The sequence below is a fragment of the Oncorhynchus mykiss genome, chromosome 6 (assembly GCF_057628025.1).
Source record: "Oncorhynchus mykiss isolate SJ-2025 chromosome 6, ASM5762802v1, whole genome shotgun sequence".
Taxonomy (NCBI): Eukaryota; Metazoa; Chordata; class Actinopteri; order Salmoniformes; family Salmonidae; genus Oncorhynchus; species Oncorhynchus mykiss.
The window spans coordinates 52,687,431-52,705,325 of record NC_143027.1 but is presented as its reverse complement, the minus strand read 5'-3'; the positions used below and the strand labels follow the sequence as shown (position 1 = coordinate 52,705,325).

The 17,895-nt window shown below is 44.4% G+C and overlaps 1 protein-coding gene across 8 annotated transcripts in view; it reads left to right on the top strand.

The window, feature by feature from the left end:
• lrp4 (low density lipoprotein receptor-related protein 4) overlaps positions 1–17,895 on the top strand; it is a 224,381-nt gene that overhangs the window by 123,519 nt on the left and 82,967 nt on the right. For all 8 annotated transcript variants that reach the window (XM_021606795.3, XM_090238185.1, XM_090238183.1 and 5 more), the window contains one exon: positions 11,056–11,172. In XM_021606795.3, the coding sequence (XP_021462470.3) occupies positions 11,056–11,172 (117 nt within the window). The remainder of the gene's footprint in view (positions 1–11,055; positions 11,173–17,895) is intronic.

Here is a 17,895-nt window from a genome sequence, read left to right as displayed (position 1 = left end):
AGTTGCCCCTGAACACAGCCCTTGGATCAGATTTCCCGACACCCTATCCTAACCGTATCCACTAATAACGGCTAAAAAAGTTTTGTCCCTGTATCAGTGGTTTGGGCAAGTTCTCCAAACTCTTGTTAAGACACTAACACACAGCTCTTCACTGAACTGTGACTGAACTGTTTCATTCTCCACGTCACTGATTCAACTCACTGTAATTGACACTACCACCACTGCACAGATGTGACCACTATCCATCCTATCATTCTGGAGAGAGAAGGGATGGTTCTGGGTAGAGGAGGGAGAAGGGGATTGTTGACTACATACTTGGGATGCACCGATATGACATTTTTTGTCCGATACTGATATATATTTTTTCCTTTCCATTGTTAAATAAAGGTTAGTCAGTCACCAATGACCTTGGACCACAGAAGGTATTTGCACTGGTGTTTGCACTGGTCTAAAGTGGAGGAGTCCTACATTCACATCACATCCATTGGCTGTGCTATGCATGCATTGAATCTGCTCCTCAAGGACATCATGGCACTGAAAACAATGGATAGAATCTACAAGAGAGCCAAATAAATAGTTTGGTATGTGAAGGGTCATCAAGTTATAGCAGCAATCTACCTCAGGCAGAGTTGCAAAGAAAAAGCCAAATCTCAGACTGGCCAATAAAAGAAAAATATTAAGATGGGCAAAAGAGAACAGACACTGGACAGAGGAACTCTGCCTAGAAGGCCAGCATCCCGGAGTCACCTCTTCACTGTTGAAGTTGAGACTGGTGTTTTGCTGGTACTATTTAATGAAGCTGCCAGTTGAGGACTTGTGAGGTGGCTGTTTCTCAAACTAGACACTCTAATGTACTTGTCCTCTTGCTCCGTTGTACACCGGGGCCTCCCACCCCTCTTTCTTTTCTGGTTAGAGGCAGTTTGTGCTGTTCTGTGAACGGAGTCATACACAGCGTTGTACGAATTCTTCAGTTTCTTGGCAATTTCTTGCATGGAATAGCCTTCATTTCTCAGAACAAGAACAGACTGATGAGTTTCAGATTAAATGTATTTGTTTCTGGCCATTTTGAGCCTGTAATCGAACCCACAAATGCTCATGCTCCAGATACTCAAATAGTCTAAAGAAGGCCAGTTTTATTGCTTCTTTAATCAGAACAGCAGTTTTCAGCTTTGCTAACATAATTGCAAAAGGTTTTTCTAATGATCAATTACACTTTTAAAATTATAAACTTGTATTAGCTAACACAATGTGCCATTGGAACACAGTGATGGTTGCTGATAATGGGCCTCTGTAGGCCTATGTAGATATTCCATAAAAAGTCAGCCGTTTCCAGCTACAATAGTCATTTACAACATTAACAATGTCTACACAGTATTTCTGGTCAATTTGATGTTATTTTAATGGACAAAAAAATAGATTTTCTTCCAAAAACAATGACATTTCTAAGTCACACTACCGTTCAAAAGCATAGGGTATCTCATCAGCCACCTGGTGGAAGGGAATTTGTGGATCTGAGGCGCTTTCCACTGTTGCCTCCATCATCCTCCAAATCCCACCAACATCAGAGCGCAACTCTTCCTTGTTTGAGAACACACACACACACAAAAGCATGCAACACAGAGTTACACATGGAATAAACAAAACATACAGTCAATAATACAGTAGAACAAAAGAAAAGAAAAGTCTATATACAGTGAGTGCAAATGAGGTAAGTTAAGGAAATAAATAGTCCATGGTGGCGAAGTAATTACAATATAGGAATTAAACACTTGAATGGTAGATCGGCAGAAGATGAATGTGCAGGTAGAGATACTGGGGTGCAAAGGAGCTAAATAAATAAATAAATACCAGTATGGGGATGAGGTAGGTGGATAGATGGGCTGTTTACAGATAGGCTAAGTACAGGTGCAATGATTTTGTAAATTGCTCTGACAGCTGGTGCTTAAAGCTAGTGAGGGAGATGTGAGTCTCCAGCTTCAGAGATTTTTGCAATTCGTTCCAGTCATGGGCAGCAGAGAACTGGAAGGAAAGACGACCAACGGAGGAATTGGCTTTGTGGGTGACCAGTGAGATATACCTGCTGGAGCGCGTGCTACGAGTGGGTGCTGCTATGGTGACCAGTGAGCTGAGATAAGGCGGGGCTTTACCTAGCAGAGACTTGTAGATAACCTGCAGCCAGTGGGTTTGGCGATGAGTATGAAGCGAGGGCCAACCAACGAGAGCTTACAGGTCACAATGGTGGGTAGTGTATGGGGCTTTGGTGACAAAACGGATGGCACTGTGATAGACTGCATCCAGTTTGTTGAGTAGAGTGTTGGAGGCTATTTTATAGATGACATCACCGAAGTCGTGGATCGGTAGGATGGTCAGTTTTACGAGGGTATGTTTGGCAGCATGCGTGAAGGATGCTTTGTTGCGATATAGGAAGCCGATTCTAGATTTAATTTTGGATTGGAGATGCTTAATGTGAGTCTGGAAGGAGAGTTTACAGTCTAACCAGACACCCAGGTATTTGTGGTTGTCCACGTATTCTAAGTCAGAGCCGTCCAGAGTAGTGATGCAGGACGGGCGTGCAGGTGCGGGCAGCGATCAGTTGAAAAGCAAGCATTTAGTTTTACTTGCGTTTAAGAGCAGTTGGAGGCCACGGAAGGAGAGTTGTATGGCATTGAAGCTCGTCTGGAGGTTAGTTAACACAGTGTACAAAGAGGGGCCAGAAGTACACAGAATTGTGTCGTCTGCGTAGAGGTGGATCAGAGAATCACCAGCAGCAAGAGCAACATCATTGATGTATACAGAAAAGAGAGTCGGCCCGAGAATTGAACCCTGTGGCACACCCATAGAGACTGTCAGAGGTCCAGACAACAGGCCCTCCGATTTGACACACTGAACTCTATCAGAGAAGTAGTTGGTAAACCAGGCGAGGCAATCATTTGAGAAACCAAGGCTGTCGAGTCTGCCAATAAGAATGTTGTGATTGACAGAGTCGAAATCCTTGGCCAGATCGATGAATACGGCTGCACAGTATATCGATGGCGGTTATGATGTCGTTTAGAACCTTGAGTGTGGCTGAGGTGCACCCATGACCAGCTCTGAAACCAGATTGCATAGCGGAGAAGGTATGGTGGGATTCGAAATGGTCAGTAATCTGTTTGTTAACTTGGCTTTCGAAGACCTTAGGAAGACAGGGTAGGATAGATATAGGTCTGTAGCAATTTGGGTCTAGAGTGTCACCCCCTTTGAAGAGGGGGATGACCGTGGCAGCTTTCCAATCTTTGGGAATCTCAGACGATACGAAAGAGAGGTTGAACAGGCTAGTAATAGGGGTTTCAACAATTTCGGCAGATAATTTTAGAAAGAGAGGGTCCAGATTGTCTAGCCCGGCTGATTTGTAGGGGTCCAGATTTTGCAGCTCTTTCAGAACATCGGCTATCTGGATTTGGGTAAAGGAGAAATGGTGGGGGCTTTGGCGGGTTGCTGTGGAGGGTGCCGGGCAGTTGACCGGGGTAGGGGTAGCCATGTGGAAAGCATGGCCAGCCGTAGAGAAATGCTTATTGAAATTCTCAATTATTGTAGATTTATCGGTGGTGACAACGTTTCCTAGCCTCAGAGCAGCGAGCAGCTGGGAGGAGGTGCTTTTATTCTCCATGGACTTTACAGTGTCCCAGAACTTTTTTGAGTTATAACTACAGGATGCAAATTTCTGTTTGAAAAAGCTTTCCTTAGCTTTCTAACTGCCTGTGTATATTGGTTCCTAACTTCCCTGAAAAGTTGCCTATTACGGGGGCTATTCGATGCTAATGCAGAACGCCACAGGATGTTTTTGTGCTGGTCAAGGGCAGACAGGTCTGGCGTGAACCAAGGACTATATCTATTCCTAGTTCTACATTTTTTAAGAGGGGCATGCTTATTTAAGATGGTGAGGAAGGCACTTTTAAAGAATAGCCAGGCATCATCTACTGACGGGATGTGGTCAATGTCTTTCCAGGATACCCCGGCCAGGTCGATTAGAAAGGCCTGCTCGCAGAAGTGTTTCATGGAGCGTTTGACAGTGATGAGGGGTGGTCGTTTGGTCGCAGACCCATTGCGGATGCAGGCAATGAGGCAGTGATCGCTGAGATCTTGATTGAAAACAGCAGAGGTGTATTTGGAGGGCGAATTAGTTAGGATGACATCTATGAGGGTGCCCGTGTTTACTGATTTGGGGTTGTACCTGGTAGGTTCATTGATAATTTGTGTGAGATTGAGGGCATCAAGCTTAGTTTGTAGGATGGCCGCGGTGTTAAGCATGTCCCAGTTTAGGTCACCTAGTAGCACAAGCTCAGAAGATAGATGAGGGCAATCAGTTCACATATAGTATCGAGGGCACAGCTTGGGGCAGAGGGAGGTCTATAGCAAGCGGCAACAGTGAGAGACTTGTTTCTGGAAAGGTGCATTTTTAGAAGTAGAAGCTCAAATTGTTTGGGTACAGAAAGTAATACAGAACTCTGCAGGTTATCTTTGCAGTAGATTGCAGTCCTTTGGCAGTTCTATCTTGGCGGAAAACGTTATAGTTAGCCATGGAGATTTCAGGGTTTTTGGTGGTTTTCCTAAGCCAGGATTCAGACACGGCTAAGACATCTGGGTTGGCAGAGTGTGCTAAAGCAGTGAGTAAAACAAACTTAGGGAGTATGCTTCTAATGTTAACATGCATGAAACCAAGGCTTTTACTTTTATAGTTGTTAACAAATTGGAGCAACTGGGGGGTGGGAGTGGAGCTAGGCACTGCAGGACCTGGATTAACCTCCACATCACCAGAGGAACAGAGGAGAAGTAGGATAAGGGTATGGCTAAAGACTATACGAACTGGCCATCTCGCACGTTCAGAACAGAGAGTAAAAGGAGCAGGTTTCTGGGCACGATAGCATAGATTCAAGGCATAGTGTACAGACAAAGGTAAGGTAGGATGTGAGTACATTGGAGGTAAACCTAGGCATTGAGTAATGAAGAGAGAGATATAGTCTCTACAGATGTTTAAACCAGGTGATGTCATCGCATATGTAGGAGGTGGAACAACATGGTTGGTTAAGGCATATTGAGCAGGGCTAGAGGCTCTACAGTGAAATAAGACAGGGCTAGCAGTTAGCAGACCGGATAGGCAAGCTAACAGTTAGCAGACCAGGGCCCGGCAGTTTAGCAGTTAGCAGACCGGGTTAGCAAGCAAGCAGATAGCAGGGGCTAGAAAGTTAGCCTTTGGGGGGGGGCGTTGCGATGGGGGTAAGTCTGTTTTTTCCTCTTCGTGCGGTGACGTTGATAGACCAGTCGTGGAATTAGTAGGGTTCCAAGTAGCTCTAGGTAGCTAGCAGGCCGATATTGTAGCCCAGGAGTATGTTTCGGTGGTAGCACAGGAGCCCTGACCGGACTAGCTTCAAGCTAAATTGGTGCTTGCTCGGGGATGGAAACGTTAGCCAGGAGTAGTCATCCGGGATTGCGGTTAGCTAGTTGTGAAGATCCAGATTAAAATGTTGAGTTTGCGGTAGGAACCCGGGGATAAAAATAACAGGTCCGTTATGCTCTGGTTAGAGTCACGTTGTTCGAACTGGCGAGAGCTTTCCGAGCTGAAGGTTAGCTGATGACCGCTGGCAATGGTTTGCAGACTGATATCTGGTAGTAAGCTGGCTAGCTTCAGTTGAGGGATTCCAGATCCAAAGTAAATATAAATACTTAGGAAAAAAAAGCAGATCCACGCCACATTGGGTGAGGCAGGTTGCAAGAGAGTATTTAGTTGATGAGGTTTAGCAAAATATTTGAAAGGATATGCGACGAAAAATATGTAAAACGATATATACAAGGGACACGACAGGACAAGGACGTCTGACTGCTACGCCATCTTGGATTCTTGGATGTATGTTGAAAACGTTTTTTTTGGGAGATGCGATGGATCATTCAATATTCCCTTTCTTTTGTTGTTCAGTAAAATCATCCCATGTGAAGGGTCAACTCATATAATTAAAGTTCAATTCATAACTAAATAGTTTTTTTTTTTATTTCTATAATTTGCAATTATGTCTTATGATACGGTAAAGGTTTATGTTTCTGTCCCCATAGGACATGGTAAATATGTCCAATGCAAAAAACATCTACATTTAAATTATATTAATATGAATTTGCATATATTTCCATTAATTCCCAGATATTCCCGTTAATTCCCAAGGAAAGTTTCCACCTCTGAATATTCCCCAAAATGTGCAACCCTACACACACCACACTGACCAAAAAGTTATTTTGTTGGCATTTACCCATTACCAGTAAAACATAATCAAAACCTATTTCTTTGCCCTACCTTCTGTGCTGTTTTGTTCATTTGTTCAGTCATTTCATTCTCAACTAGGATTTCATCATACTTGTCAAGCCGAGAAGTTTCAGCTCTGTCTGTGGCCTCGTCTGTCAAGGGTCCTCTTCCTCGGTGTGCACTGTCACTCTGTCCGTTTCATCTTGTCCAGCTGTGTGTGTAACATTTCACGTCAACTCTGTTTCTTGTCTGCATCGAAGTAGCGGTCCTTGTACCTATCATCGAGCATGGTGGCGACGCAGTAAAGAGGCTCAGAGAGAATGCCACCGAATCACTTGTTCACAGCCTCGAGGACTTTTGTACGTTTAACCCCACGGTGTGTGTTGGCAGACTTGTTGAGCAGGCGTTTCAATGCCATGACAGAGGGTATCACGTCTGCTGCAGACGCAGTTGATGAGCTTATTTCTCGAGTCCGTTGTTCAAATCAAATTTATTTGTCACATACACATGGTTAGCAGATGTTAATGCGAGTGTAGCGAAATGCTTGTGCTTCTAGTTCCAACAATGCAGTAATAACCAACGAGTAATCTAACTAACAATTCCAAAACTACTACCTTATACACACAAGTGTAAAGGGATAAAGAATATGTACATAAAGATATATGAATGAGTGATGGTACAGAACGGCATAGGCAAGATGCAGTAGATGGTATCGAGTACAGTATATACATATGAGATGAGTAATGTAGGGTATGTAAACAAAGTGGCATAGTTTAAAGTGGCTAGTGATACATGTATTACATAAAGATGCAGTAGATGATATAGAGTACAGTATATACAGTGCCTTGCGAAAGATTGTATTTGGATTGTATTTATCATCATTAGTCATTTAGGTCAACATTGGATCATTCAGAGATCCTCACTGAACTTCTGGAGAGAGTTTGCTGCACTGAAAGTAAAGGGGCTGAATAATTTTGCACGCCCAATTTTTCAGTTTTTGATTTGTTAAAAAAGTTTGAAATATCCAATAAATGTCGTTCCACTTCATGATTGTGTCCCACTTGTTGTTGATTCTTCACAAAAAAATACAGTTTTATATCTTTATGTTTGAAGCCTGAAATGTGTCAAAAGGTCGCAAAGTTCAAGGGGGCCGAATACTTTCGCAAGGCACTGTATATACATATGTACACTGCTCAAAAAAATAAAGGGAACACTAAAATAACACATCCTAGATCTGAATGAATGAAATATTCTTATTAAATACTTTTTTCTTTACATAGTTGAATGTGCTGACAACAAAATCACACAAATTATCAATGGAAATCAAAATTATCAACCCATGGAGGGTCTGGATTTGGAGTCACACTCAAAATTAAAGTGGAAAACCACACTACAGGCTAATCCAACTTTGATGTAATGTCCTTAAAACAAGTCAAAATGAGGCTCAGTAGTGTGTGTGGCCTCCACATGCCTGTATGACCTCCCTACAACGCCTGGGCATGCTCCTGATGAGGTGGCGGATGGTCTCCTGAGGGATCTCCTCCCAGACCTGGACTAAAGCATCCGCCAACTCCTGGACAGTCTGTGGTGCAACGTGGCATTGGTGGATGGAGCGAGACATGATGACCCAGATGTGCTCAATTGGATTCAGGTCTGGGGAACGGGCGGAACAGTCCATAGCATCAATGCCTTCCTCTTGCAGGAACTGCTGACACACTCCAGCCACATGAGGTCTAGCATTGTCTTGCATTAGGAGGAACCCAGGGCCAAACGCACCAGCATATGGTCTCACAAGGGGTCTGAGGATCTCATCTCGGTACCTAATGGCAGTCAGGCTACCTCTGGCGAGCACATGGAGGGCTGTGCGGCCCCCCAAAGAAATGCCACCTCACACCATGACTGACCCACCGCCAAACCGGTCATGCTGGAGGATGTTGCAGGCAGCAGAACGTTCTCCACGGCGTCTCCAGACTGTGACGTCTGTCACATGTGCTCAGTGTGAACCTGCTTTCATCTGTGAAGAGCACAGGGCGCCAGTGGCGAATTTGACAATCTTGGTGTTCTCTGGCAAATGGAAAACGTCCTGCACGGTGTTGGGCTGTAAGCACAACCCCCACCTGTGGACGTCGGGCCCTCATACCACCCACATGGAGTCTGTTTTCTGACTGTTTGAGCAGAGACAAGCACATTTGTGGCCTGCTGGAGGTCATTTTGCAGGGCTCTGGCAGTGCTCCTCCTGCTCCTCCTTGCACAAATGTGGCGGTAGCGGTCCTGCTGCTGGGTTGTTGCCCTCCTACGGCCTCCTCCACATCTCCTGATGTACTGGCCTGTCTCCTGGTAGCGCCTCCATGCTCTGGACACTACGCTGACAGACACAGCAATCCTTCTTGCCACAGCTCGCATTGATGTGTCATCCTGGAGGAGCTGCACTACCTGAGCCACTTCTGTGGGTTGTAGACTCCGTCTCATGCTACCACTGGAGTGAAAGCACCGCCAGCATTCAAAAGTGACCAAAACATCAGCCAGGAAGCATAGGAACTGAGAAGTGGTCTGTAGTCCCCACCTGCAGAACCACTCCTTTATTGGGGGTGTCTTGCTAATTGCCTATAATTTCCACCTTTTGTCTATTCCATTTGCACAACAGCATGTGAAATTTATTGTCAATCAGTGTTGCTTCCTAAGTGGACAGTTTGATTTCACAGAAGTGTGATTGACTTATAGTTAGTTACGTTGTGTCGTTTAAGTGTTCCCTTTATTTTTTTGAGCAGTGTATATTTAAAAAGCTGCGTTCGACATCATTACCAACACAGACTGACCAGCTCAAATAGACTGAAGCCTTCTATATGGCAGACCAATCCGAACTCCTCTCTCGGCATGTCCAGCCCACTCATTATCTCAGCCAATCATGGCTAGTGGGAAGGTTGCTGGCTTTTTCAAGGCTTGTAATTTAAGAGTTGTATTCGTATTTACAGATGGCGTACACGTTTGTTATTAAGCCACATGAAAGTTCACTTGTTCAAAAAGGCATTTCTGCCAAAAAACACATTTTGCAACAAACAAAACATGTTTTACATTCAAACAGCTCTCCTGTGAAGCTGCAGGAGTTGTGACCTGTTTTGTTGGTTATGTTGTCATAGTCATGTCCAGGCGGGGACATGTGGGGGAGGGAATGTTGTCCCCTCCAGGTAGGTTTTTGTTCCCCTGTGTGCTGAGGGTTCTTGTCCAGTTCTGGCATTTAGGTCGCCACAGACTTGTACATGTCCCTTCTCCACCCCCTCTAGGATAGAGAAGCTGTCATCGTTAAAGTATGGGGATTCTATTGGGGGGATGTAGGTAGCACACATGAGGACATTTTTGTCTGATGAGATAATTTCCTTATTAATTTCTCGCCAGATGTAAAATGTTCCTGTTTTAACTAATTTAATAGAGTGGATTAGGTCTCTTCTATACCACGTTAGCATACCCACTGTCTCTTCCCTGTTTCACACCTGGTAGTTTGGTGGATGGGACTACCAGCTCTTAACCTAGAGGGCAACCAGTGGGTCCGTCTCCTTTATACCATGTTTCTTGTAGGATGACAATGTCTGTATTTCCAATTTCTTCTCCCCTCTCTCTCTCTCACTCTCCCTCTCTCTCTCTTTCTCTCTCTTTCTCTCTCTCTCTCTCTCTCTCTCTCTCTCTCTCTTGCTTTCTTTCTCTTTTTCTCTCTCTGTTAATAATACAGGACCCATACAGGACTATATGGGTCAGTGGGGCTTTCTTCACCCAGTTACTCCATAATGCCTCTGACACACACACACACACACACACACACACATTATTCATTCTTACTTCACTCAGTCAGTTCAGACTTCATAGCTGGCTGCCGCATGGGCTGCTTTACTCAGTGAAGTCATGCATTTTTCATGTAGTCCATGTTGGACGGTCAATATTTCATACTTCATATCAACAGGCATGTACGTGTTTGTGTGTATATATTAGTGGCCCACAAGAAAGATAACTCTTCTGCTTCTTCGTCCTCCTCCTCTTCCTCCCCCTCTCCTTGGTAATTTCATTATCTGTTGATGACAAAGAGCCAGTCATTCTGCGATGGGTACAGCAGACTCAGCGGATATGCAGTTAGTGAGGAATGTACTGAGTACTGGACTCAGGGAATGGACACATAGAATAGGATATGGAGGATAATAAATAACCAACCTCCCCTCCATCCAGTGTATTTCCCTGCCATCACCTTGTCTTTGCTTATTTCCTATACTTTCTGTTCTCATTCTGTCTCTGTCTTTGTTGGGGCATGGATTCTACAATGTGTCATGAGCGTTCCACAGGGATGCTGGCCCATGTTGACTCCAATGCTTCCCACCGTTGTGCAAAGTTGGCTGGATGTCCTTTTGTGCGGAGGACCATTCCTTATACATACAGAAAACTGTTGAGCGTGAAAAACCCAGCAGTGTTGCAGTTCTTGACACATGCCGGTGTGCCTGCCTTTTGTCTTGCCCATTCTCCCTCTGACTGGAACACATACACAATCCATGTCTCAATTGTCTCAATGCTTAAAAATCCTTCTTTAACCTGTCTCCTCCCCTTCATCTATACTGATTGAAGTGGATTTAACAAGTAACATCAATAAGGGATCCTAGAATTCACCTGGATTCACCTGGACAGTCTATGTAATTTGTATATTCTGTGTATTGGCTGTGACCATGGGGCCATGTTCACTATCATGCATTTGTGTGTGTATGCTCGTGCTTTGCTTCGGCTGTGTTAATGGCTGGTGTTTTCCTCTGTAGTGCTGCCCACCTGCTCTCCACTGGACTTCCACTGTGACAATGGGAAGTGTATCCGCCGCTCCTGGGTGTGTGACGGGGACAATGACTGTGAGGATGACTCCGACGAACAGGACTGTCGTAAGTCTCACACACACACACACACACTCACAATTTCTGTAGGCCGTCATTGAAAATAAGATTTTTTTCTTAACTGACTGGCCTAGTTAAATGAAGGTTAAATAAAACAATTATACATGCATCCAGTCCTGACCTCAGAAATCTTCCTGCTATCATGTGAGTGCAGGGAGATATCTGGGGTGAGATACGTGTAAGACACACACCTGATGCACGCTTACATATTTGTAGAATATTTTTTCTCTGGGAAGGATATGTGTCAACATGCTGACATATCTAAGCCTTTATACTTGGGCATGAATGAATCCACATGCTTTCAGAAATGTCTCATACCTGTAGTCATTACCTGATCAATTTATTTATTTATTTTTACCTTTATTTAACTAGGCAGGTCAGTTAAGAACAAATTCTTATTTTCAATGACTGCCTAGGAACAGTGGGTTTAACTGCCTTGTTCAGTGGTAGAACGACAGATTTTTACCTTGTCAGCTCAGGGATTCGATCTTGCAACCTTTTGGTTACTAGTCCAACACTCTAACCACTAGGCTACCTGCCACCCCGACAGGTATCTGTATAATACAATTTTTTCTAAAAATCAATAGTTATCCGTACATGATATGTAATATTCATCCTTGTATGTCTGATAAAAGGGACCGTCCTGTTTGTTATAGACGATGGATATGATGGGTCATGATTTGGTCGTCAGCGGCGGTCCCTCGCAGTCCAGACCCAACGTGGTGGTAGTGTTGGTCTGTGATCCACTTCAAACTGTCAATGCATAAATCATGAATCAATATTGTGTCGATATTGAAAGAAAATATTGTCATTTCACTAACCATACCACAAGGTAGCTGCTCTCCCCTGCTTCCTTCATGACGAGAACAAGCCAAGTTGCTAGCTAGCCAAGTTGCAAGCTAGCCAAGTTACTTAGTTAGCCAGCTAGCTTATATTAACCTATAATACAAAATATGGCTAAACTTTTTAAAACATTAGCTGTCACCACATAGCTTGATAGGGGGTAAAAAAATAGCAATGCCATTATTTGTTGGCTAGCTAGGCTACCAGTTAGCCTTTACTGTTGACTAACCCCATTCCGTACAAATTTGGGTAATTGTGGCATTCAAACAAGGCTGCAATGAAAACAATTGGGACTGTAGCGACTGTGTTGGCATCAAAATCCAGGGTGGGAACTATGTTTCTGTTCAAGCGTTGTTTGACATGGTTATGGCCCGATAGTAAAGTTGAGAAAACGGACCCCTCTGACGCTGTACAGTAAATTGTGACATGTCATGATGTAACGTACGGTGCCCATAATGCAACTCATTCTGTGTCATACAGCCTCTCTCCACCAGGTGTAGCGCTTCTCTCAAATTAAAAACAAGAAAGGGACAGAGTAAAGGGGGATACTTAGTCAATTGTACAACTGAATGTATATTTTTTTTTCATTATGACTGCCAGCCATCATGACTCTCAAAACCTGCTACAGCAGCTGTTTACTTCTGAAGATAACTTTAGCAACTCCCTAAAAAAACGGATTCAAATTCGACACAAACCTTCAAGTAGGCATGTTATGACACATTATATAAACACTTTATAGTGTTTTATTTACATTTTAGAGGTGATAAGTTGGACAGATCGGGTGAAAAAAGCAGTTTCCCCACACGGCTTATCTCCCTCTTTCACTATCACTCAGTAGGTTTTGCTTCCCCACCCGCCATTTTTCAAAAGACCCAGCATGAAGGTCTCATCATTGATTTTGCTAGTCAGCTAGTTAGATAGCCAAAGTTAGCCAGCTAGCTTGGGTGCTTGAGCACAGAATAACTGTCAAAAGTTACGAACGCTCAACACCTGATGAATATGGCCGGTGTCTGGAAGATCCTGGCTGACTGGCAGCTCTGGAAGATCCTGGCTGACTGGCGGCTCTGGAAGATCCTGGCTGACTGGCGGCTCTGGCGGCTCATGACAGACGGGAGACTCTGGCGGCTCATGACAGACGGGAGACTCTGGCGGCTCATGACAGACGGGAGACTCTGGTGGCTCAGGACAGACGGGAGACTCTAGCAGCTAGCAGCTGGTGGTACTGGGCCGAGGACACGCACCTCAGGGCGAGTGCGGGGAGCTGCCACCGGAGGGCTGGTGCGTGGAGGTGGTACTGGATAGACCGGACCGTGCAGGCGCACTTGAGCTCTTGGGCACCGAGCCTGCCCAACCTTACCCGGTTGAATGCTCCCGGTCGCCCTGCCAGTGCGGCGAGGTGGAATAGCCCGCACTGGGCTGTGCAGGCGAACCGGGGACACCATATGTAAGGCTGGTGCCATGTACGCCGGCCCAAGGAGACGCACTGGAGACCAGATGCGTAGAGCCGGCTTCATGACACCTGGCTGGATGCCCACTCTAGCCCGGCCGATACGAGGAGCTGGTGTGTACCGTACCGGGCTATGCACCCGCACTGGGGACACCGTGCGCTCCACAGCATAACACGGTGCCTGCCCGGTCTCTCTAGCCCCCCGGTAAGCACAGGAAGTTGGCGCAGGTCTCCTACCTGGCTTCGCCATACTCCCTGTGTTCCTCCCCAATACATTTTTGGGGCTGACTCTCGGGCTTCCTTGCCAGCCGTGTTCCCTCGTATCGCCGGCTCCTCTCTCTGGCTGCCTCTGCTCTCCTAGCTGCCTCCACCTGTTCCCATGGGAGGCGATCCTTTCCCGCCAGGATCTCCTCCCAAAGGTAGCAACCCTTGTCATCCCATGTCCATTCCTCCTTGCGCTGCTCCTGCTGCCGCTGCCTGCCACCACGCCGCTTGGTCCTGTTATCGTGGATGGTTCTGTAACAGTTTTCTTCCTGGGAAGGAGAGGAGGACCAACATGCAGCGTGGTTATTTATAAACATCTTTAATGAAAGATGAAAACGTGAACACTATAAAAAATAAGAAAACGTGGAAAAACCGAAAGTCCTAACTGGTGCAAAACACAGAGACAGGAACAACCACCCACAAGATACAGTGCATTGCGAAAGTATTCGGCCCCCTTGAACTTTGCGACCTTTTGCCACATTTCATGCTTCAAACATAAAGATATAAAACTGTACTTTTTTGTGAAGAATCAACAACAAGTGGGACACAATCATGAAGTGGAACGACATTTATTGGATATTTCAAACTTTTTTAACAAATCAAAAACTGAAAAATTGGGCGTGCAAAATTATTCAGCCCCCTTAAGTTAATACTTTGTAGCGCCACCTTTTGCTGCGATTACAGCTGTAAGTCGCTTGGGGTATGTCTCTATCAGTTTTGCACATTGAGAGGCTGAAATGTTTTCCCATTCCTCCTTGCAAAACAGCTCAAGCTCAGTGAGGTTGGATGGAGAGCATTTGTGAACAGCAGTTTTCAGTTCAACCGGACATTAAAAACTGTAACATCTTATGCTTCACGGTGTCATGGCTGAACGACGACAACATCAACATACAGTTGGCAGGTTATACGATGTACCGGCAGGATAGAACAGCGGTGTCTGGCAAGACAAGAGGTGGCGGTCTATGTGTTTTTGTAAACAACAGCTGGTGCACGATATCTAAGGACAGCTCAAGCTATTGCTCGCCTGAGGTAGAGTTTCTCATGATAAGGTGTAGACCACACTGTCTACCGAGAGAGTTTTCATCTGTTCTCTTTGTAGCTGTTTACATACCACCACAGTCAGAGGCTGACGCTAAGACAGCATTGAATGAGCTGTATTCCGCCATAAGAAAACAAGAAAACACTCACCCAGAGGCAGCACTCCTAGTAGCATAGGACTTTAATGCAGGGAAACTTAAATCAGTTTTACTTATCAGTCTTTTTTTTATTTCTATTTTTTTATAGGTCTTTTTTTTAAACTGCATTGTTGGTAAGTAAGTAAGCATTTCACAGTAAGGTCTACCTGTTGTATTCGGCGCATGTGACAAATACAATTTAGATTTTATTTGAAAAATAAAACATCATGCTTTGGGGCTGTTTTTCTGCAAAGGGACCAGGACGACTGATCCGTGTAAAGGAAAGAATAAATGGGGCCATGTATCGTGAGATTTTGAGTGAAAACTTCCTTCCATCAGCAAGGGCATTGAAGATGAAACGTGGCTGGGTCTTTCAGCATGACAATGATCCCAAACACACCGCCCGGGCAACGAAGGAGTGGCTTCTTCTTCTCAAGGTCCTGGAGGGGCCTGGTCAGTCTCCAGATCTCAAACCCATAGAAAATCTTTGGAGGGAGTTGAAAGTCTGTGTTGCCCAGCAACAGCCCCAAAACATCACTGCTCTAGAGGGGATCTGCACAGAGGAATGGGCCAAAATACCAGCAACAGTGTGTGAAAACCTTGTGAAGACTTACAGAAAACGTTTGACCTCTGTCATTGCCAACAAAGGGTATATAACAAAGTATTGAGATAAACTTTTGTTATTGACCAAATACTTGTTTTCCACCATAATTTGCAGATAAATTCATAAAAAATCCTACAATGTGATTTTCTGGATTTTTTTTCTAATTTTGTCTGTCATAGTTGAAGTGTACCTATTATGAAAATTACAGGCCTCTCTCATCTTTTTAAGTGGGAGAACTTGCACAATTGGTGGCTGACAAAATACTTTTTTGCCCCACTGTATGTATATGTCACTACGAAAACTGTGTGTGTGTGTGTGTGTGTGTGTGTGTGTGTGTGTGTGTGTGTGTGTGTGTGTGTATGTATACTGGAAAACTGGAAAAGGCTTCAGCTGGCTGGCAGCAGTAGAAAGGCATCGAGAGAGTGGTAGTGTGTATATTTATACACTCATATTTATATCGCCATGTACTTACACACGTCAGGAATTGGTGCATATTTTTACTTACATGTACTTATATGCTTCATCCCAAATGGCACCCTATTCCCTATATAGTGCACTACTTTTGAGCAGAGCCCTATGGAATAGGGTGCCATTTGGGAAGCAGCCATACACAGGGCACTGATGTTTCCCTATCCACTCCAGCTGTCAGTGTCGGAGTTGTTTCTGGGTTGAGATGTAGTTAGTGGTCAGTCTAAATGAAGACTTTGTCCAACTGCTTTGATCCAGAGTGACTCACTGGGTTGAAAGTGTCCCAATATAATCCATGTAGAGGCTGAGTATTTCCATTGGCCTGATCATACTGCTATATACCCTGTGTAGTGAGTGGAAATGTATGCCGGGAAATTATTTCAACTATACTATGGCTCTTGAGGGAGCCTTCAAAATAATGTTCTGGATTCATTTAAATATTTTTAAATGCTTAAAGGGATTTATAAGGTTGTGCTTGCACACACACATTCACAACTGTCTATTACAATAATGTGTCACAATAAGTACCCTGTGGTTGAGATAGATTTCAGTCCACACCCATTAAGTCATTATCAGACATCACCACATCAGATCGGAATTAGAAACTTGGTACGATTAATTTCCAACTCCATGGATTGAATTTCCTGAATTTCTAGAGATGTAATTGATCCAAGCTAACCCTGCCAGCTTGTACCTCAGTTCATCCTTTTTTTCTAAATTACTCGTTAGATGGAGGTAAGCTCTCTCTCTTTCTCAGATTATCTCGTTCCCTCGTTTTTTCCCCAGATAACTCTGTATAGAGGTGGGCTTTCTTTCTCTCTGATTCTCTTTCTCTGATTTTCTCTCTCTCGCTCTTTCGCTCGCTCTGATTCTCTCATTCCCTGCTTCCCACTCTCCTGTCTGACCCATATTTCAGGAGCCAGACGTAGAATCTCATCCTGATGGGGGGTCCGTCTGCCGTGAGCCAGCCATTAATTTTTCATCTTCATGCCCCAGCCCTGTAAATTTCCCCCTCCGTCGCTCCTCGGCCTACTTATTATTTCAGGCCTTTTTCTCTCTGTCTTTCTGTTCCCCTCCCTAGTTTCTTTCCCACCACTGTTGTTGTTTTATTCCATTATTTAAAGAGAGAAGGGGAAGAGAAAGGAGAAAGACGGGGGAGAATCTGTCATGCTCCACTTGAGCTTAGCGACTTGTCAAAGTTTCAGACAACAAAACTGGAAAAAGAGACGTGTGTGTGTGTGTGTGTGTGTGAGAAAGTGAGTGAGTGTGCTGGTATGGGTGTGTTCCTACGTTCATATCATGTTTTTGTTTGTTTGTCAAACATTCAGCAGAACACCTATAACTACATATCCACAGTGTTATCACACACCAGACCTAGGTTAAAATACTATTCAGAGCTTCTGCTCTTTTTTATAACCTGTAGGTAGGTAGGTAGGTAGGTAGGTAGGTAGGTAGGTAGGTAGGTAGGTAGGACTGGAGTCTGATGGGATTGTTCACAACTTCTGCTCTTTTCTATGTCAACTCATGGGATGAGAGGAGGATGCAAGGCAGGCAGGGGCAAGGAGGGAAGGCAAATCCTGAAAGTGCATAGGTAATACTCAAGGAAACATAAAACGAGTTATAAAATGAATATATTTTGTTTTATTTATTTTTTCACACACACACAAACACACCTCAATGCATAATGACCCTGGTAATGAATCACAGTGACCTTTCATCTCTAACCTCTGCCCTCTCTCTGACTGATGATCTGCCTAAGGACACATGACCTCTGAACTTTCTGGCTTAGGAATTAGAGGGAGGGAAAGAGGGAGACAGATGAGAGATTCAATTAAATTCTACTAAGTGTGCCAAGTGAGTTTTTGGAATGAGATTCAGCCATAGACTCGTAGTTTAAAGACTCATTTAGG